General features: G+C 35.5%; 1 protein-coding gene across 5 annotated transcripts in view; it reads left to right on the top strand.

Moving 5' to 3' along the window:
- The window catches only part of ANKRD17 (ankyrin repeat domain 17), a 186,130-nt gene that overhangs the window by 29,151 nt on the left and 134,038 nt on the right, over positions 1-22,941 (top strand). Inside the window, exon 1 of one of the 5 annotated variants that reach the window (XM_054486146.2) lies at positions 6,545-6,684. The exons of the other annotated variants lie outside the window; for them this stretch is intronic. Coding sequence (XP_054342121.1) covers positions 6,631-6,684 — 54 coding nt within the window. The 5' untranslated portion in view covers positions 6,545-6,630. Of the gene's footprint in view, positions 1-6,544; positions 6,685-22,941 lie in introns of those variants that run through there. 5 annotated transcript variants of the gene reach the window in all.

The raw sequence follows: 22,941 nt of genomic DNA, 5'->3' as shown, positions 1-22,941 counted from the left end.
TTGGACTCCCCATTCTTCTCTCTTCTCCACCTGTATATCAGCTGTATATATATATATAGACTCTGCATTGTGGTTGGGGTTTTTTTTTTTTTTTAAATAATCAGTTGAAGTTCTTAATTTGTTAGAGAATGAATTTATGTGTTTTTTTTGATAAGGTTTTTTTTATTTTTTTTGAAGTTAGATGTGAGGAGGTGTTAACTTTGATTTGTGATTCTTGAAAGTAGAAATGATGAACTAAGGATAAATCTGGATACATGATTTAAAACTAATATTGATTTCAGATCTGGATTATTAATAGACTTGTGTCAGTAACACTTTATATTTGTAGGGAAGCAGGCAGTCTCACTCACTGTCAATATAAATTAGTTCAACTTTTTTAGAAGGCAGTTAATTGGGTAACATCTAAACTTTTATTATACTTTAAGTTCTAGGGTACATGTGCACAACGTGCAGGTTTGTTACGTATGTATACATGTGCCATGTTGGTGTGCTGCACCCATTAACTCGTCATTTACATTAGGTATATCTCCTAATGCTTTCCCTCCTCCCTCCCCCTACCCCACACCAGGCCCTGGTGTGTGATGTTCCCCTTCCTGTGTCCAAGTGTTCTCATTGTTCAATTCCCACCTATGAGTGAGAACATGCAGTGTTTGGTTTTTTGTTCTTGCAGTAAATTGCTGAGAATGATGGTTTCCAGCTTCATCCATGTCCCTACAAAGGACATCAACTCATCCTTTTTTATGGCTGCATAGTATTCCATGGTGTATATGTGCCACATTTTCTTAATCCAGTCTATCATTGTTGGACATTTGGGTTGGTTCCAAGTCTTTGCTATTGTGAATAGTGCTGCAATAAACATACATGTGCATGTGCCTTTGTAGCAGCATGATTTATAATCCTTTGGGTATGAACATTAGAAACAAGATAAATGCCTGCTGGACTAGTTAAATACATTATGCAGTTCTGCAATGAAAATTTGAGCAGCTGTCAAAAATCAAAGGTAAATATTTATGTACTAATCTGAAACAATTATGGAGTATTAAATATTAAAATGGGGATACAGAAAGTATGCATAATAGTATCCATCTGTATAAAAAATAATGTTACCCTAAGATGTGCTTGAAATATGTAGGTTATTTCTGGAAGGATACAATAACTGGTTGTGTCTCTTAGGATGGCTTGGTAAGAGGTAGGTTTGCTTTTCTCTTAAACTGTGAATGCTTTCCATGTACATGTACTACTTTTACATAAAAATCATAGTTAATAAGGAAGAAAATAAACTATAGTGGTAATAAAAAGAATATTACTTTTTATTCTTTATTTTGTGCTACATTAGACATATATCTAGATTCCTCAGTCATTTTATAGCATGAGTAGTTTAGGAGAAATAAAAGGTAAAATCATGAGAATGTGTTGTTTTAATAATGTATGGACTTTCAGAAATCTTACCAAATTGTATTAGCCTTTTAACTTAAATTCTGTTTTAATATCTTTCACTTATACTTGGTTTAGGCTCTTTCACACTTGGGTTTCATATTTATGCTTTACTATAATTTACACAGTAGAAAAGAGAAAAAGAGAAACTATAAAGTAATGATTAAATTTAATAACTTTAAGCGGTAGAATTATTTTAGTTTTTTTTCTAGTAGTTTATGTGAGTGGGCAAAATCATTAAATTTTTCCTACCACCAGTTGTCAGTCCCTGTTTTGTTTGAATATATGGATTTTGAAGCCTCACCATTCCCTAAGTTAAAAAATTGATGGGAATGAAACTCCTTTACAAGGAGTTTTCTATTAAAGTTTTACGTGAAGGGAACAAACAACAAAGTGTTAAGTCATGCAAAACAGAGTTGCCTGCTTGTCAGCACATTTCTACCTATTTTTTTGTTTTGATTTTCTTTTTCCTTCTTCAAGGAAACCAATGCTGGTCCTAAATAAAATTGTCAATTTTGGAAGATTCTTTCATTCAGTCTAGGTATTTACTGAGCTTTTTTGTCCTTTACCTTCTTTTTTATGAGAGGTTTCACTCTTCATTTTGGATATTTGAGCCTCATTTTCAGTCAATATTTTCTTTTATTATTTCAAATTATTTTTATATGTTTACGTTTGTTTGCATAGCTTAATATGTTAATTGCTATTTACACTTCAATACTTCTGTTGGCAAAATAATGAAAAGTCTTGTGCCATTGAAATCCATTTTAGATAAATGGAAAGACAGTTTTCTTGCCTATAAAATTAGGTTGAGGCTGGGTGCGGTGGCTCACACCTGTAATCCCAGCACTTTGGGAAGCTGAGGCAGGCGATCACTTGAGGTTAGGAGTTCAAGACCAACCTGGCCAATGTGATGAAACCCCGTCTCTACTAAAAATGCAAAAATGAGCCAGGCGTGGTGATGGGCGCCTGTAATCCCAGCTACTCGGGAGGCTGAGGCAGGAGAATCACTTGAACCCAGGAGTCGGAGGTTGCAGTGAGCTGAAACTGTGCCACTGCACTCCAACCTGGAGTGCAAAGCAAGACTCTGTCTCAAAAATAAAATTACATTGAACTGGAAGGTGGCTTGTTTTTAGGATGACAGGTTTTCGACAAATATGTATAAATTTCTCTTTATATCTTTTTGCCCATGGTATCCTGCAGTGACATAGGTAATCATATTGATGAAAAGGACTGGAAAACAGAATTAAAGGGGATACATTATTTTGTTATGTAACAAATAATTACAGAAAATCTGAAATTTAGATTCTGTTTCTATTGAATACTTCTAATATCTTATTTCAGTGACCTAAAGATAGAGTAAAAGAACAAATGCTTTTGTTAGAAGTTGTGGCACGCGCCTGTAGTCCCAGCTGCTGGGGAGGCTGAGGCAGGAGAATCACTTGAGCCCAGGAGGCGGAGGTGGCAAGTTAGCCGAGATCGCGCCACTGCATTCCAGCCTGGGCGACAGAGCGAGACTCCACCTCAAAAAAGAAAAAGAAAGAATAAAGAAATTACTACTATTGGGCCAGGTGCGGTGGCTCACGCCTGTAATCCCAGCACTTTGGGAGTCTCAGGCGGGCGAATTACGAGGTCAGGAATTCAAGACCAGCCTGGCCAACATGGTGAAACCCCGTCTCTACTAAAAATACAAGAAATTAGCTGGGCATGGTGGCAGGCGCCTGTAATCCCAGCTACTCTGGTGGCTGAGGCAGGAGAATCGCTTGAATCCAGAGGCGGAGGTTGCGGTGAGCTGGGATCGCACCACTGCGCTCCACCCCAGGCGACAGTGCGAGACTCCGTCTCAAAAAAAAAAAAAAGAAAAAAAATTATTACTATTAGTAGCAATAATTTAAAAGGTATTAGGATACTGTAGTGGATATCAGACAATTCTCTTATTCATAAATTTGTTCATTTAATCAAAAAATGCTGGCGGGCGCTGTGGCTCACGCCTGTAATCCCAGCACTTTGGGTGGCTGAGGCAGGCAGATCACTAGGTCAGGAGATGGAGACCATCCTGGCTAACATGGTGAAACCCCGTTTCTACTAAAAATACTAAAAGTTAGCTGGGCGTGGTGGCACGCGCCTGTAGTCCCGGCTACTCGGGAATCTGAGGCAGGAGAATTGCTTGAACCTGGGAGACGGAGGTTGCTGTGAGCCGAGATTGTGCCACTGCACTCCAACCTGGGCAACAGAGGGAGACTCCGCCTTTAAAAAAAAAAAAAAAAAAAAAAAGCTTAAGAGTCTGCTCTATGCCAGAGTGCTGGCTCTAGGTATGCATTGGTGAATAAAATGTTGCCTAATTTCTTTCTTTCTTTTTTTTTTTGAGACGGAGTCTTGCCCTGTTGCCCAAGCTGGAGTGCAGTGGCGTGATCTCGGCTCACTGCAACCTCCGCCTCCCGGGTTCAAGCGATTCTCCTGCCTCAGCCTCCCAAGTAGCTGGAATTACAGGCGCCCACCACTACAGCCAGCTAATTGTTTTTGTATTTTTAGTAGAGACGGGGTTTCACCATGTTAGTCAGACTGGTCTCGAACTCCTGACCTCAGGTGATCTGCCCGCGTGGGCCTCCCAGAGTGCTGGATTACAGGACAGGCATGAGCCACCACGCCCTGCCAAAGTGTTGCCTACTTTCAACGGTGTTGCCTGCTTTTTTCTAGGCTTTAAGGGAGACAGATAATAAATGATAGCCATAATTCTGTGAGAAAGCCATAATCACATATGTATTGTTAAAAACAACAGTAAATGTCAGAAAACAGAAGCACCCCATAATCCTAGAATGGAAGAGAAGGGGAGAGTGAATAGTTTTATTAACTTGAGTCTTAGGGGCCCCCATTTCTTGTCAGATAAAGGATTTGGAAGGCCTGTTCTTGGCTTATGGAAAAGGAGACTGTTCCAGCATAAGTTCCTTGAACTCAAACCTATCATTGCTTGATAACATTAGAGGAAAATTTGAGAAAGGGAAACTTTGTTGATGACTTGTCTTAAGTCTAAAGATGGAGCAGTTTATTTGAAGCATAGAAAGAATTGACCTGGAAGGCAGGAAATAACAAAAGCCAGTTTGTAGTTTCTTTTTAAGCCAGGTCTCAACAATGTAAATTACTTTGAGCAGCCTTCAAATGCCAGGCATACCCATACCTAAATGTAAACACTAGGTATGGTATGAGGTGAAACATAGTGTCATTTGTTTGCCATTAATTCCACATAGCCTTTGCAATCAGTTCTGGATTTGCATCTGGATTTGAGTCTGCCATATAACTGTGTGCCCTGTCTGATACTTGGTTCCCTTATCCGTAAAATGAGATTGTCACAGGGAAGAAGTATAGTTGATGATTCTGGATATGGACTCCAGTCTGGTGCAAACTGCCTGGATTCAGATCTTAGCTCTTCAACTTAATTAGCTTAGCTTGAAATAATTTGGCAAGTTGCTTAACCTCTTTTTGTCCCATTTCCACATATGTAAAATGGGGATAATAATAATACGTTTTAGGATTACTGTGAAAATTAAATGAGTTAATATATAAAAAGCATTTAAAATGGCATATAGTAAGCAAAATGTAGTTTAAAAATTATGACATAGCTGGGTTATGAGGATAAATAATATTTATTTTTTTAAAAAAACAAATCATATATTGCTTGACACACTATGGGTATTTCTTAAACACCAGAAACCGTGTAGTAGGTACTTTATATCATTTAATCTTCATATAAACTGTTAAGAAACCATAATCTGTCTAGTTGACTGCACCTAAAGCAGTTTCTGATATTTCAAGTTGAATGAATATTATCCCATTTTATGATTAATAAATTGAGGCCCAAGAGTACTCCAAAATGTCCACTAAAACATGACATCACTTTGAGGAGATAATACCAGCAATGTCATGCACATCATCACATCACTTTTCTCAGTTTAGAGCATAAAACATTGTTCCTTTTTGTTTCTGGAGACAGTCTCGCTCTGTTGCCCAGGCTAGGGTGCCAGTGGCACAACTGCAACATCCACCTCCTGGGTTCACATGATTCTCATGCAGCCACCTGAGTAGCTGGGATTACAGGCATGCACTACCATGCCCAGCTAATTTTTGTATTTTTAGTAGAGACGGGGTTTCACCATGTTGGCCAGGCTGGTCCTGATCGAACTCCTGGCCTCAAATGATCTGCCCGCCTCATCCTCCCCGAGTGCTGGGATTACAGGTGTGAGCCACTGCGCCTGGCCCATTGTTCTTTTTTCAGTGCATTTTTTCATATTCAAGGTTGTATAAGGAAGAAATTTGACAGTCTAACAAGTTTTACTAAATGGAAGATCAATTACAGGAATGAATATAATATATATTGGCTCCACTGTCACTCACTCACTTTATTTGCTGTTTGATGATCCAGATTTGGTGTCTTTAAATTTCATTTGTCTAGGATATTTTAGTCTCTTAGAGTATTTATTGTCAGAGAAAAAGCAGGCCATTTCTTTGGTTGGTAAATGAAGTTAAAGGCACTACTAGAAAATACGTATATCAAATATTATAGCTTGCTTCAGTAACTGTAAATTAGTTGAATGTTAACCTGGTTCTCATAGGTATTTACAAACAGATTAGTTTATAAAAACCAATTTACTATTAAAAAATTCTACATTAGGATAATTATTTTTGAAACCCTGAAGTCAACTGTAATATATATGTTATATAATACATTTGCCTGATGTAGCAACTTTCTAACTTGGCATTATCATGCCTCCTTCTTTGCGTCTTTAATACAGCCATTAATCTCACTACAAGGCTTTACTAAGGATAAATTGCTGCGTAACCCACTTCACCCTCTTTTGTTCAACCAGGAAGCCAGACATGTTAAATAGCTTTTTAAAAAATATGTTATTTCTTTTTTGAAATTTTAGGATTTTAAAAATTGAAGTGGTAAAATAAGAGACTTTATTTTGTCTGTTAAAATTACTTGACAGAAGTTTGCTTTGGAATAGAGCTTCTGTATCTTTAAAAAATACACAGTGAGTCACCCCCTGCTCTTTTGGTAGATGCCTGGCTAGTGAACAGCTAAGCTGCTTTAGGCATGTAATAGAACATTCCATTTCCTGTTCCCTTGCTGACACAGAGGAGTGTTCCTGCTGGCAATGATCTAATCATAGTGCAGTAAGAAACATGGCAGTTTGATAAAACATGGTGGAGACAGCGGCTGAAATGGAAGCATATGTTCTAGAAGACATTCTTGAGGTAGGGCTAGGTTTGTAAGTGAAATGAAAGTTGAAATCTGAACAAAGAAATCTTATCTGCCGGAATTATTTTACAGATGAATAGATGAGAGGAGAGAGCAAAGAGAAGCAGAGCATAAAAGCAAGACACGGTCAGACCTATTCCGTGTGAGAATGTTTCAGACTGGTTCACATGATTACTATAGACGTCTATAATTATTTTGTTTAAACTTCATGTTTCATAAATTGTAGATATATGTTTGTTAGGGAAAAAGGGGAGACTCAGACTTAATAAAAAGCCTTGTGCTGGTGGTGACCTTTAGATTAACTCATTAGAAGGTGGGGTCTGCAAAGCAGCTTTGAGTAAGGTTTAGTATCATATGTCTTAGAATTCATTTACATGTCTAAGCCTAAAGCTTTGCTGCAGTTAACTATTAAAAACAGTTGGTTATTTTAGCCTTAAACTAAGCATGTTTATATCAATCTAATTGCTTAATTTAGCTGGTATACTCTGGTCCTAGATTTTTCATGTGACTTTGATTATTATAAAACAAATTATTAAATTAAAAATATTAAAACCCTGAAATTTAGGGCACTGGTGCTAGAGAGCCATCAATAAAAAATTCCTATAATTTGAATCATGAACATTTTATATTTTCTCTTTTCTGGTTGTAAAAATTTTATAAGATCCTATTTGAGTATAAATCAGTCCAAGGAAATACATGTCAAAGTGAAACTATAATTGCTCTTGGCATTGAATGTAGTATACTATCAGAAATTTGTATTTATAAGTATAGATATTTAAATCTCATATTCTTATCTGTGGGATTGTGTAGGGTTTTTCTTTTTTTTCCTCATTAAATAAAACCTGGGTAATTCAGATAAAGAGGCTTCATGGTGGTGAGTGATATTCCTAATACTTAGACTGTTGAGATAATTTATTAACTATTTAACATCTTCAGGAAAATTATTTTACTGTGGGGAGAGGGCTTGGGAGAAGAAGCTGCAAAGGGAAGCTAGGCGGGGTTAGCAGGAGAAAAAAGCCTATGCGCATTATAAAGTGCTGCATGATCAATGAGTATTTTCTGGAGTCCCTCAGTGTGTGCTTGGAGCTGACATTGCAGCAAGTCTCATGGTTGTTCTGCAGAATGAAAACTGATTCCATTGTATTACCTACCTCCTTGCAGACACCTGCCAATGTGCTCTTTTCCCCTTTCCTAAAAGCTGTTGTCTAAGTTGAATTGTGGTTAATTTTTATTTTCTCTTTTATTTTTTATTTTTTACTTTGTTACTATTAGTGAGTTTCCTTAAAAATGTGTGATAAAATTATCTACTTAGAAATAGTAGTATAAACTTTCATCAGAGGAGTTTAGTAATTACAAGTGGCCACATGACTTTTTGGTGGTTCAGTTTAAATAAGCCTAATTAGATTACAAAGTTCTAGTGTTACATTTTAATTTGCTTTTAAAATTTTTTGGTTTGGATTTTAAAGAAGTGTACTTTGGAGATTTTGATAAATCTATTTGACAATTTTTCTTAGCCATTTAAAACTTCAGCATATAACAGATTTTAGAAGTCTTATTTATGTTCAGAGGAAATCCTGCTTAAACACTGTTTTGTGCTTTATGCATAGATTTTTTTAATGCTACCTGAACAACTGGCTTTTTATTATCTCTATTAATTGTTTAATATCATGTTAAGATTTCATATTACCTTATTTATTCAATGTTGCTAGTTATTAAAACAACCTCTGCAATTTTAGTTTTCCTAATTTTCAATTTATCTTAATTTAGTTTCTATGTACCTGTTGCATCCTATCATACTAAATAGTAGTTTTTTCTCTTTATTTAAAATAATATTTTAATAATATTAAATATTTTTAAATATTATTAAATATTATTAAATAATTTTGACTTAAATATTTGTCAATCTTGGTAGCATTTTCTAAGTAGTAATAAAAGAGCCTTATCCAAAATTATAAGTACTTATAATGACATAATGCTAAAAATACAGAGTACAAAGAATAAATTTGCTAACTTTGCAGATAAATGTACCATTTTCTAAAGCACCTCATATTGCAAGTAAACAGATATTTATTACATAATGAGCTTTCCAGAAAAATATATTCCCTAGCCCTCCACCCCCCACAGGGATAACTCCTTGAATAAATGTCCAGTAATAGATAATGAAGTTCATCTGTATACCACAGTGACAGTTTTATTATTGTACTTAATATTGAGCTACTTGAAGTTCATTACCGTAATTTTCACCTTTGTGATTTTATTTATTGAGCATATGGAATTTTATGTAGATTATGCTTATTTACATTGAATAAATATTAGACTCTTTTTTTCCTGTCTTTGTAACTTGATCTTTTGAATCATAAACTTTTTAAAGGCACTCTTACTGAATATTAGTAAAAAAAAGTATCATTAGTGAACATAACACAAATGATTTCTCATAATACTATGGCTTACCTTTTAAACTGTGATTACTGATTATATATGCCCACATGTATTTAAGTTGAATATTTAGACCTTTAAAATCTTAAGTAAAATACTGTCTAAAATGTGTAATAAAATTAGAAAAGGTGGATTTCAACTTACATCACTGCTTTTCAACAGTCCAAGATAAGGGATTAAATAGAGTGTCTTGGCTGTTTCATTTATTCAAATAATCCAGGCAGTAATTTTCTTCTCTAAACCAAAGGCATCAAAGTATTTCCATTCCTTCTGCCTACCTTCCGTAAAAGGAACTAATACCCAGGAAAGTAGCCATATACAGATGGCAGAAAAAGGGCTGACAGCTCATATAAATACCTCTTTTCTTGTTCTGTTTATGTTTTCCTGAGACATGATTATAATTTTAGAATTTTGATGACTTTCCTGTAAAATTATGTGTAACAATAGATTTTACTACTTAGAATGATCAATAAGAGGAAAAACGTCTTCCAATTTTATACCCCAAATTTACATGGCCAAGGGCTGTGTATATAAACCTGTGGTTTATATGTTGGCTTTTTTATATGAAAACATGAAACAACTGAGAGATCATTTCAGAAACTTGGTTACTGTATATTTAGTGTTATTATTTATAATTGAGCCAGTTTTAGGAGTCTTAGTAATAAGAAATCTTCACAGATATTTCCATCCTTTAATTTTGATTGAGTTCAGATTACTTTGTTCTGGGTATAGTATTTGATATATTTTTGCTTTAAGAAAGTAGGAATTTTTATGAAAATAAAAATGTTTATATTGTTGTGTAATAATAACTCTCATACCCATTCTTGTTCTTTTGTTGTCTAAAGCCAGGATGTCCAGCTTCATCTGTACTTGATGTTATAGGTTGTGGTATATAAAATAAAACTGCCAACTCTCTATGGTTTTATCTATGGACAGTGGGTTCAGGATTTGACTGAACCCTTTAGGTTGGAACTAAATTAAGGTTCAGATTTAAGCAAAGTAAGTAGGTTTATTATGGAACCTTTTCTTGCTCTGTATTTATCTTAGCTGTTTTTGTTTTTTAAATAAAATTGAAAGAGTCTCAAGGAAGGCATCATTTCCTTTTGATTGCCAAGATTGTGGACTAATGGTAAATAGTGAATTGTAGGTCAAACAAGGGAAATCCACTTGCTATTTACCATAAAAATTATTTTTGGTAATGATATCAAATCTCCATGTGGTAGACTTTTTTGACAGATACATGTTATATTTCTTTTCATTCTGTAAAACACATTGTCATACGTAATGGACATCATTTCTATACTATACCAGTAAGTCTTTCATAGATTTCTAAAGTAACCATGGTGACATTTTTCACTAGGAAAAGTTGGAGTAACTCTTAGAACCTAAATTGGTCTAGTGACTGAAAAGTTTAGATAAATATGTAAATCATTAAGAGTTGATAAAAGTAATATTTTCCATTCATCAAGAAGTTTTGGAATCAAGTTGAGAAATGTTGGACAGATTGAATCGTATATATGTATACATATACATATATATATATATATATACTCTATCTCAGCTCACTGCACCCTCCGCCTCCTGGGTTCAAGTGATTCTCCTGCCTTAGCCTCCCGAGTAGCTGGGACTACAGGTGCATGCCACCACACCCAGCTAATTTTTGTATTGTTAGTAGAGACGGGGTTTCACTATGTTGGCCAGGATGTTCTCAATCTCTTGACCTCGTGATCTGCATGCCTCAGCCTCTCAAAGTGTGGGATTATAGGCGTGAGCCACTGCATTTATTGCGTACCTTCAGTGTGAGGCACTTGAAATTCAATGAGGTTAGTCCAGCTAATTTTGTCTCACAGAGGTAGAAGTACAGAACTAGAAGATGAAGAAGAAATATCTGCCATTGGTATCTTTTTTTTTTTTTTTTTTTTTGAGACAGAGTCTCACTCTGTCACCCAGGCTAGAGTGCAGTGGCATGACCTTGGCTCACTGCAACCTCCCCCTCGGGGGTTGAAGCGATTCTCTTAGCCTCTGGAGTAGCTGGAATTACAGGCATGCGCCACCATGCCTGGCAATTTTTTGTGTTTTTAGTAGAGATGGGGTTTCTCCATGTTGGCCAGGCTGGTCACGAACTCCTGATCTCAGGTGATCCGCCTGCCTCGGCCTCCCAAAGTGCTCAGTAATGGCTTGAGCCACTGCGGCTGGCCTCTGCCATTGGTATTTTAAACAGTCTTGAATTTAGGATGCATAGATACATATTTTAATACTAGTATTTTACTTCATTGATTCCATTTGAACAGTTTGAAACTCATGTTTTCAGCAGTGGCCTTAAAAAGCAGATATCCCTTATGCATTCTGAATTTTTCAGTAAGCAGATATTTTTCTTTATCTGGACACCTTTAGGTTGTCACTTTTATGCAAATCTTTTTATTATATATATTTATGAATGTGGTGCTGACAAGAACATCCACTGTTTCTCATTTTTATCTATAAACCAGCATATGCATGTGTTTACACATACCTACAATACATATATTCACATTTATACTTACATATACTCCACACACACACAAACATACACACACACACTCATACACTCATGTTCTGCTATAGGTGGAATATTTCTTATCTAAAATGTTTGGGACCAGAAGAGTTTGGATTTTGGGTTTTTTCAGATTTTGGAATATTTGCATATACGTAAAGATAACTTGGGAATGGGACCCACATGAGATTTACTTATGTTTTATATATACCTTATACACATAGTCTGAATGTAGTTTTATGTAATTTTTTTAGTAGTTTCGTGCATGAAAACAAAGTTTTGATTGATCTGTCACACAAGTTCAAATGCAGAAGTTTTCACTTGTGGCATTATGTCAGTGCTCAAAAAATTGCTGATCTTTGGCCAGGTGCAGTGAGTGGCTCATGCCTGTAATCACAGCAATTCAAGAGGCTGAAGCAAGAGGATCGCTTGAGCCCAGGAGTTCAAGACCAGCCTAAGCAACATAGTGAGACCCTATGTCTACAAAAAAGTAAAAATTAAAAAAAAAAGTTTTTGGATTTTGGAGCATTTCAGATTTTGAATTTTCAGATTAGGGATGATCAACCTGTATATTTTGCAGTGAGGATACTCTTATTTGAAATTCCAATTTTTCTTGTAAGGGTGGGGCTGATGTAACATTGCTTTCATATGCCAATTTTGGGAGAATTAATGGGGAAGTAGTATAAGATACACTTATGTTAGTTTATCTTTGTAAAGAAGAATGATATTTTAGTGGAATATGGAGGCTCCAAATAGCTTGTGGAAAGGTAGTATAACTGGAAGTATGTGAATCAGTGTATTACTCTTATATGAAAGTAAAGGCATGGTTGTCCAATGAACCACTAGTTTCCCACTGATCCATCATAGTCTGGTAATTAGTGCATGTTATGGAGCATTAATTAGAAAAGGTCTACATCATATGTTATCTATGTATAGAGGCAACAACATTGGCCCTTTACTGGTTTTGAATTGTGAGAGGCCTTTGTTTTGACGCTTGATAACAGCTCATTCTGATATGAAGTGACTTGATCACTACAAGGTTGGTGAGCAGCACAGTCTTGTTAACCATTGGTTTGGTTTAGTATATATCTTCCAAATTTGCCAAACCAAAGGCTTTTCACAGGGTGTTCATAATTGTTAAATGCCTATGAGGTGATAACTTTCATGTGTGGCTGGATTAATACTGGCCATTAATAATTTAGTCTTGGATGGAATCAGACCTCTAACTAGTTGGATATGTGTTGTAAGTAGCATAGCACATAGTTTTATGGTGGCAACAGTAATTGGCACATTAGCTACCCTTTATTGAGTATTTAAATTATATATAGAGAGGGAGTGTGCCAGGTACTTCACAAGCATTGTTTTATTTAATCCTCTGAATGATTCTGTGAGGAGGTAGGTACCCACTTCATAAGCAGCTTATAAGGAATAAATGAAGTAATCTGCATAAACATTTAGCACAGCATTTAGTTACATAGTTAACCCTTAACTGTTAACCCTTTTTTAACCTCCATCTTCTATCCTTATGCTGTCACCCCCCCCCATTGACAGGAAAATTTGAGCGTCAGGGATTATTAGAGCAATAGTTTTAAATTCTTTGGTCTTAGGTCTCTTTTTCACTGTTAAAAATTATTGAGAACTCTAAAGTTTTTTGTTTCTGAGAGTTATATCTATCACTGTTTACCATATTAGAAATTATAGTTTAAAGAAAATTAAAATTAAAGTTTAAAGAAAATTTTAAAAACATTTACATATTTATTCATTTTAAAAAAATGATAAACCATTGCATGTTAATATTCTTTTATAAAAAATAACTATTTTCCAAAAGAAAAAACTGTGAGAGAGTGGCATTGTTTTGCATTTTTATAAATATCTTTAACATCTGACTTAATGGAAGATAACTAGACTCTCTTATCTTCTTTATTAATTTAACTTTTATTTTAGAGATGAGGTCTCATTACGTTGCCCAGGCTGGAGTGCAGTGGCTATTCACAGGTACAATCATAATGCACTTTAGCCTTGAACTCCTGGGCTGAGCAGTCATTCTGCCTCAGCCTCCTGAGTAGCTGAGACTACAGGTGCCAGCCACCATGCCCATCATATCTGCTGTCATATTCAGTCTATTGTGATACATTATTTGGTTGAAGTCTCTAAAGAAATTTAGTGTCACATTGATATGGGGATAAAAAAACAAAAAGTATTTTCATAGCCCTTTCAGATAATTGTGGATAATCTTCTTTAAAACCATTCCTAAACTCCACAAGTGGTAGTTTCTTAAAGGTTAGTTGCAGTGTGGAATCTGAAAACAATTACCGGTGAACTTTCTCAACTTTGTTAGATTAAAACTCACTGGCTTATTGTGCACTTTGAATTTATCAAAACCACGTATGATTTTTATAATATTGGTCATATGAAAATACTGGTTTCTTTTATTCTACAATATTTTTAAAAATCACATTTTCAGCCAGGCGCAGTGGCCCACACCTGTAATCCCAGCACTTTGGGAGGCTGAGATGGGTGGATCACAAGGTCAAGAGATCAAAACCATCCTGGCCAACACAGTGAAACCCTGTCTCTACTAAAAATAACAAAAATTAGCTGGGTGTAGTGGCATGTGCGTGTAGTCCCAGCTACTCTGCAGGCTGAGGCAGGAGAATCACTTGAACCCGCGAGGCGGAGGTTGCAGTGAGCCGAGATAGCACCATTGCACTCAAGCCTGGCGACAGAGCAAGACTCCATCTCAGGGAAAAAAAAAAAAAAAAAAAAAAATCACATTTTCTAACAGCATCAGTGTTCTCAGAAAAGTCAAAAACTGGGAAGCTGTCACGTGTCAGATATAAGATCTCCAAAATTCTATTTTTGCTTGAAAGTTTGAATTTTATTATTGATGACAAATAATTTGAATTGTTTTTCTTGAAATGACAGGCTCACGTCATTTGTTTTTGAGAAAATGTCTGCCAAATAAGTGAATAATTATAGTATGCCTCAAGAAAAAATGGTATTATGTGAAAAAAAGTTAGCTACCATTTGCAGTTTGCACAAGTGTTTTTCTTGAGACAGCTACTGTACTTTGGGTATGTAGTGGAAGTGCTTTCTGTTTTGTCACACAGAATATCAAAGTAATATATTCAAGAATGAAAAAATTTCTTTCTTTTTCTTTTCTTTTCTTTTTTTTTTTTTTTTTTAATAGAGACGAAATCTCACTCTGTTGGCCAGGTTGGTCTTGAACTCCTGGCTTCAAGCAGTCCTCTTTTAGGAGTCTCAGCCTCCTAAAGCGCTAGCATTATAGGCGTGAGCGACTATACCTGGCCTAAGATTGAACATGTTTAAGAATGATATTTTCTACTGCTTCATGAAGGAAACTGGGTTTTTCTTTCTCTCTCTTTTTTTTTAATACAAAATTGTGAGTGCATGCAGAGAAGAATATGATAACTACTAACTAGTACAGATTGGTATCATGGCCTTGACTGATGTTAAGAAACTAGCAGGTTTACCCACCATTGCTTTTGTGTCATCAGTGCAAGTGTCAACACAGTGCAACAGGCAAATAACCATCTTAGTTGTTTAAAAATAATTTTGACCTCACAGACCCTCTAAGAGTCTTGGAGATTCTCATAGGTCCTATGGACCGCACTTGCACAACTGCTATTTTACAGTATATTGCCCAGTTTACAAGTTTACTGCACTCATTAAGGGAGTAAAAGTAAGATTTAGACAAGTCTGCTTGATTCAAATATATTCTTTACTATTTTATAAAATTTATTAATTAATCACATAGTACCAACTTCTCCAGTCTCTTTGACACACCCTGTAGGTCACTCTATCCTTTAACTACAATATAGCAATTTTAAAGAGCCGGAGAAAAACCTTGTGTGGCAATCTGTGTGGGAATTTGAATATTGCTTTAAAATTATCAGTCCAAGAGTAGTCATTCAGAATTTCAGAAAGTCAGGAGTTTGAGGATTCCTGAAGGAAGTAGTGAGTGCAAAGAGAAGCTATTAATAGAAATAAGTAGAAAAATATTTTGCTTGTGGAGTAATATTAAGTGGTAAGTGAAACAGATATATGAAATATTTGTCAAATTTGAGTATTTTTTTTGAAGGCTATAAAGTGTCTTTCCTATCCTTCCCTTCTTTCACAGGTATCACTTTGGTTTTCATCTGGTCAAGAGAAGTTCTTTCTCTTATTTTATATAGTCTATGAAAATGAAAAATAAAATTCAGATAATGTAGATCTTCCTTTATTTAAAAACTAAGGTTTTTCAAATTTCTTTGTATAGAGGTAAAATTGAGTCATTTAAGATTTACTTCTTACCTTCTTTTGTTTATATAAATATCAATATTTATGTATACCATATTTTTGCAACAATTTATTTTTGATATTAGCTTTGGAACAAATAATGTTTTCACTGGGAAAGAGAAAGGTCAGTAACATCTGTACATCTCTGTCTTTCTCATTCTCAAATTCCATATCTTCCCACCACCATAAAATTTTGAGGAACTGTTTGAGGTGAGAAATAGTGTTAGGTTCAGTGTTAGAAGTGTTTTTCATGTTCTGTGCTGTCTGGATTCTTTGCTGTCCTGAGCTTTTGTCATTTAACCTCTTTCTCTCAGTTTTGGTAATACTGCCTACTTAATCATGATTTCTTTTTCTTGCTGCAGGTTGTCCAGATATTTATCCTGAACTCAGTGTTTGAATATTGCTGCCAGCCTAACTCTTTGATTTCACACAGACCTTCTCACTTCTTGACCTTATTCATCTAACTAGTGTTTATCCTTACCTGGTTCTAACCTTGAATCTGTCCTGTTGCCACTTGCCTAGTCCTTGTCATATGTTCAGCATTTGTAATTTATGCACTGTCATCATAAGACCAACATATATTTGTGTGACATGCTTAAGCAAGTTTGCGAAACTAAAGCTCAATTTGGCTTTCAATTATATATTATTTGACTTGATTCTATCCACTCAGCTTCTAAATTCTTATATTTCTTTTTTTTTTTTCCCCCTGAAACGGAGTCTTGCTCGGTCACCCAAGCTGGAGTGCAGTGGTGCGATCTCGGCTCACTGCAACCTCCGCCTCCCAGGTTCAAGCAATTCTCCTGTCTCTGCCTCCCGAGTAGCTGGAATTACAGGCACACGCCACCACGCTGTGCTAATTTTTTTTTTTTTTTTTTTTTTTTTTTTTAGTAGAGGTGGGGTTTCACAATGTTGACCAGACTGGTCTCGAACTCCTGACCTCAGGTGATCCCCGTGCCTCGGCCTCCCAAAGTGCTGAGATTACAGGCATGAGCCACCACATCCGGCCTACAATTAGATTTCTTAAGGTAGTGGCTCCAATAACTACTAAACAAAAAGTTTGAGATGATAGTGTGTACCTCCTATATATTTCAAAGCGTTTGTAACCTGTTTTACTATGTTATTTTACATTTAAGAATCAAACTAAAGCTCAGTTTGGCTTTGAACTATATATTATATGACTTCATTCTGTCCACTCAACTTTATCTTTATAACACTTAATCTCAACCGTTTGCCTTTACATTGTATCCTGATACCCTGTTATTGCTCATGTTGTCTACCTGCTACCCTCTTTATCTTCATTATTCAGAGCTCCACCTAGATCCTACCTCTTCTCTAGAGTTTTCCCACCCTAGTCTTCTTTTCACATTCTTTAGCTCCTACTATTTTCTGCTCTGTAAAAGTAATGTGAGACCATATACATTTAAAATATTTTATGGTCTGTATTATGTGCTTGACTATATGGTTAATTTTTAGCGACCCTGACTCTTTAAGTTAAAAAAAAGTCATCTATGTATTTAGGTAAAAGACACTTCATCCCCCAAAATGATTTGAAGTAGTTTAGCGTATATACTCTAAAAAAATAAAAATACAAAGGTAAAATTAGTAAATTAAGACCAAAGGAAAATGGATTATACAGAAAAATGTATGTAATATACAGTTATTAAACTTAGATTCAGTTAACTAGCAACCAGAGCCAAATTCGGAAACTTGATGAATTTTGAGATTTGCATAGTCCATAGCTTCATAGGTATACTAGATGATTTGGAGAACTCATATTTTCTGAAATTGAGATCTGAGAAAAAATTTCTTTTGGGCCCTCATAATGGAGATACTCCAGGTAGTAGATAACTTTTTCAGCATTTCTAAAATATAGCCTTCACATTGTTTATACAGAGTATAAACTAAAGATTTGCTAATAAAATGCAATTTGGTTGAAAACAATAATGTAGTGTAAGTACTAGGTTTTCTGATGGTCTTGTTTGTTTCAACAATAAAATTTAGAACATCTAGAGCAAAGGTTCCAAACTTGTGGCTTCTTGGCCATATCAGACTTAGAACTGTATTTTGTGTAGTTCATATAACATTGGTCCATATGGTGAGCATGACACATATACACACACACTCATTTATTTATATTTTCTTTAATTTCTCTCAGCACTGTTGTGTAGTTTTCACTGTTCAGGTCTTACAAATATTTCATGAATTTGTTCCTAAGTGTTTGAGGTTTTTGATATTATTGTAACTGCTAATTCTTTTTATTTTGCAATTGTTTGTTCGTATGTAGGAATACAGTGGATATTTGTGGGCTTAGTTAAATTCACTTAGTTCTACTAGGGTTTTTTTTATTTGTTTTTTTGGTAGATCTTAGGATTTTCTGTCTACTTGGATCATATGTACAAATAAAGTCAGTTTCTACCTTCATCTCCCATGGTTATGCCTTTTAATTCTCTTATTTTCAATATTCTACCTTATTGCCTTAAGTAGGGCCTCCATAAAATGTTAAATAGAACTGGTGACTATGGGCTTCTTTGCCTTGTTTCTCATCTTAGGGAGGTAAGTATTCAGTCTTTCACCATTAAGTATTCTGTTACCTGTAGTTTTTTCTTGATTCCTTTCTCTGGTTGAGAATGTTTGCTTTTATTCCTAGTTTGCTAAGGATTTTTATCATCAAAGGGTATTGAATTTTGTCAGATGCTTTAATCTGCATCTTTTTAGGTGATCCTGAGATTTTCCACTATTCTGTTATTGTATAAATTATATTAATTGACTTTTGTATTTTAAACCAACTTTGTATTCTTGGGATAAACTCCACTTGGTCACAATGTGTGACTCCTTTTGTGTATGGCAGCATTTGACTTACTAATATCTTGTTAAGGATTTTAAGGCATAGTGGTCTTTATTTTTCTTGTAATATATTTGATCTTTTTTGCGTAAGGGAAATGCAAGCCTCATAAAGAAATTGGGAGTATATCCTTCTTTTCTCTTTTCTGAAAGTTTGGGTCGATTGCATTGACCAGTGAAGCTGTCTGCACCTAGGGTTTTGTTTTTGGGAAGGTTTTCAATTAAACATTGAATTTGTTTAGTAGATATAGGGCTGTTTAGATTTTTTTCTGTCAGATTTGATAAATTGTGATTTGCAAGGACTTTGTCAATTTCAGTCTGTGGTGTTGAATTAATTGACAGAGTTGTTCATAATAGTCCTATACTGTTTAAATAATCATAAGATTTGTGATAGTGTTTCCTCTTTCACTGGCAATTCACATTTTCTCTTTTCAATAAATTTTCAGTTGATTTTCATTTTATGTCACTGATTATTTTCTATTTTGTTTTTCTTTTTTTTTTTTTGACCCAGAGTCTCGTTCTGTCACCCAGACTGAAGTGCAGTGGCACGATCTTGGCTCACTGCAACCTCCACCTTCTGGGTTCAAATAATTCTCCTGCCTCAGCCTCCTGAGTAGCTGGGATTATAGGCATGCACCACCATGCCCAGCTAATTTTTGTATTTTTTAGTAGAGGGGGTTTCGCCATGTTGACCACCATGCTGGTCTCGAACTCCTGACTTTAGGTGATCTGCCCACCCCCGGAAGTGCTGGGATTGCAGGCATGAGCCACCGCGCCCAGCCTATTTTGTTCATTTTTTGTTTAATTGATTTCTGCTCTTATTTTTTCCCTTTTTTGAATTCAGTTTGTCCCATTTTCTAGTTTTATGTGGAAGCTTAGGTTATTATTTGTAATCTTTCTTCTTTTCTACTACTAATATTAAACACTATAAATTTCCCTCTATGCACTGCATTAGCTGTATACTACAAATGTTGATATGCTGTATTTTTATTAGCATTTAGTTCTAAATGTTTTCTAATTTCCCTTGGATTTCTTTGACTCATTCTGCCTGTCTTAACTGGGGTTTCCTTGGAGAATTGATCTCTAATGCCTAAGGCTGTTAGTCACTCTATTCTCTCCTGTGTTTGTGTTGTATTATGGTACTATTTATATAACATTTTTGGGAGAACTGAGAAAGTAGTCACTCAAATTATTTTTGGCCATCCATGGTTCATATAAGGAACCCTTTTGGGGAAAGGCTATGTGGGTTATTTAAAAGTTGGTTATTTCATTTCTAAATATGTTGGCATATTATAGGCTTCCCATTTAATTATGTGTGGTCAGAGAATATACTGTACTCTTAATTTTAGTTTTTAAAAATGTATTGAAGCTTGTTTTATGCCCCAAAATATGGTTGGTTTTGTTGAATGAGTTTTTATGGGCATTAGAAAAGAATATGTTCTCTGAAGTTGTTGTGTTGAATGTTCCATAAATGACCAATAAGTTAATAATGTTCAAGTTTTTTTAATATCCTTACTGATTTTTCTGTCTACTTGTTTCGCCAAATCTGAGAGATGAATGTTGAAATCTCCAAAATATAATTGTAGAGAGTCCCATTCTTCCTTTCCGATTTGTCAGTTTTTGCTTTATGTATTTTGGAGCTTCCTCATGAGGTACATACACATTTAGAATTACTATGTCTTCTTGCTGAATTAATCCTTTTATTGTTTCAAAATATTTCTCTTTGGCTTTGTTAATATCCTTGTTTTGCTGAAGTGTACAGTATGTGATATTAATAATAGCTCTACCAGCATTTCTATGATTAATGTTTGCATGGTATATCTTTCTCCATTCTTTTAACCTATCTCTGTCTTTATATTTAAAGTGTGTTTCTTGTAGACAGCATGAAGATAGCTCTTGCCTTTTTATACAAACTGTTAATATCTGCCCTTTAATTAGTATATTTAGTCCATTTTCATTTAGTATAATTAGCAATATTTTATATTTCATTCCACCATCTTGCTAATTGTTTCCCACTTCTCTCATTTGTTATGGCTTCTTTTTTCCCTTTGTTCATGCCTTTTATTAGGTTGAGTTTTTTATTTGTTTTTCATATATCTTTAATCTGACTTTACTTTTATTTAAATTGACAAATATTGTATATGTTTTTGGTGTACAACATGATATTTGAAATACGTATACGTTGTGAAATGGCTACATTGAGCTAGTTAACATATGTATTACCTCATATACTTATGTTTATTTGTGGTGAGATCACTTAAAAATCTACTCTCTTGGCCGGGCACGGTGGCTCATGCCTGTAATCCTAGCATTTTGGGAGGCTGAGGTGGGTGGATCGCCTGAGGTCAGGAGTTCAAAATGAGCCTGGCCAACATGGCGAAACCCTGTCTCTACTAAAAATACAAAAATTAGCCAGGCGTGGTGGCAGGCTCCTGTAGTCCCAGCTATTCGGGAGGCTGAGACTGGAGAATCACTTGAACCCCGGGGGGTGGAGGTTGCAGTGAGCCGAGATCACGCCACTTCACTCCAGCCTGGGGGTAAGAGCGAAACTCTGTCTTGGGGGAAAAAGAAATCTATTCTCTTAGCAATTTTCAAGTATACAGTACATTGTTATTAACCCTAGTTACCATGCTGTAAATAGATCTCTTGAACTTATCCTTCTTCTTAACTGAAAATTTCTGTCCTTTGACCAACATCTTTCTGGTCCACCCTCCTTACCTGTCACCTTCCCTCTCAATCCCTGGTAACCACCATTTTACTCGCTGCTTCTATGAATTCAACTTTTTTAGATTCTACATATAAGTGATATCATGCAGTGCTTGCATTTCTGTGCCTGGCTTGTTTCATTGAGCACAGTGTTCTCCAGGTTCCTCCATGTTGTTGCAAGAGACAAGATTTCTTTCTCTCTTTCCGTCCCTCCCTGCCTGCCTCCCTTTCTCTTTATCTCTCTCTCTTGCTCTCTCTCTCTCTTTCTGTTCTATTATAGGCCACATTTTTCTTATCCATTCATCCGTTGATGGATACTCCGGTTTATTCCGTATCTTGGTGGTTGTGAACAATGGTGCAGTGAACGTGGGTGGGAGTGCAGATATTCCTTCAGTTGTACCCAGAAGTGGGATTGCTGGATCATATGGTAGTTCTATTTTCAATTTTTTGAGGAACCTCTACTGTTTTCCATAATGGCTATATTAATTTACCTTCCTACTGATAGTGTACAGGTGTTTCCTTTTCTCCACATCCTTACCAATGCTTGCTGTCTTTTGTCTTTTTCTTCATAGCTGTTCAAATCCCTGAATGGTAGTGTCTCACTGTGGTTTTAATTTGCATTTCCCTGATTATTAGTGATGTTGAGCATTTTTTCCACATCCATTGGCCATGTGTATGTTTTCTTTGGAGAAATGTTTATTCAGGTCCTTAGCCCATTTTTAAAAAAAATCAGGTTGTTTTCTTGCCACTAAGATTTTTATGTGTTTTTGGCATTAACCCCTTATCAGATATATGTTTAAAAATATTTTCTCCCATTTCATAGATTTATCTCCTCACTCTGTTGATTGTTTCCTTGGCTGTATAAAAGCTTGTTAGCTTGATGTAATCCCATTCATCTATTTTTACTTTTGTTATTTGAACTTTTGGAGTCATATCCAAAAATTCATTGCCCAACCAGTGTCATGGAGCTTTTCCCCTGTATTTTCTTCTAGTAGTTTTGCAGTTTCAGTGCTTATGTTTAAGTCTTTAATCCATTGTGAGTTGAGTTTTGTATTTGTTGTGAGATAGGATGTAATTGCATTTTTTTTGCATGTCAGTATCTAGTTCTCCCAGCACTACTTATTGAAATTACTGTTCTTTTCACATTGTGTTCTTGGCGTCTTTGTCAAAAATCAATTGACCATAAAATGGGTAGATTGATTTCTGGGTTCTTCATTCTGTTCCATTGGTCTGTGTTTTTATGCTAGTGTCATGCAGTTTTGGTTATTATTGCTTTGTTTTTTAAATTTTTTATTTTGCTAAAAAATTTTTTTTAGAAACAGGGTCTTACTCTGTCACCCAGGCTGGAGTGCAGTGGCATGACCATGGCTCACTGTAGCCTGGGCACAAGCGATCCTCTCACCTCAGCCTTCTGAGTAGCTGCAACTATAGGCTGTGT

Source organism: Pongo pygmaeus, chromosome 3 (assembly GCF_028885625.2).
Source record: "Pongo pygmaeus isolate AG05252 chromosome 3, NHGRI_mPonPyg2-v2.0_pri, whole genome shotgun sequence".
Classification (NCBI taxonomy): domain Eukaryota; kingdom Metazoa; phylum Chordata; class Mammalia; order Primates; family Hominidae; genus Pongo; species Pongo pygmaeus.
This window is presented reverse-complemented; position numbering and strand designations above follow the sequence as displayed.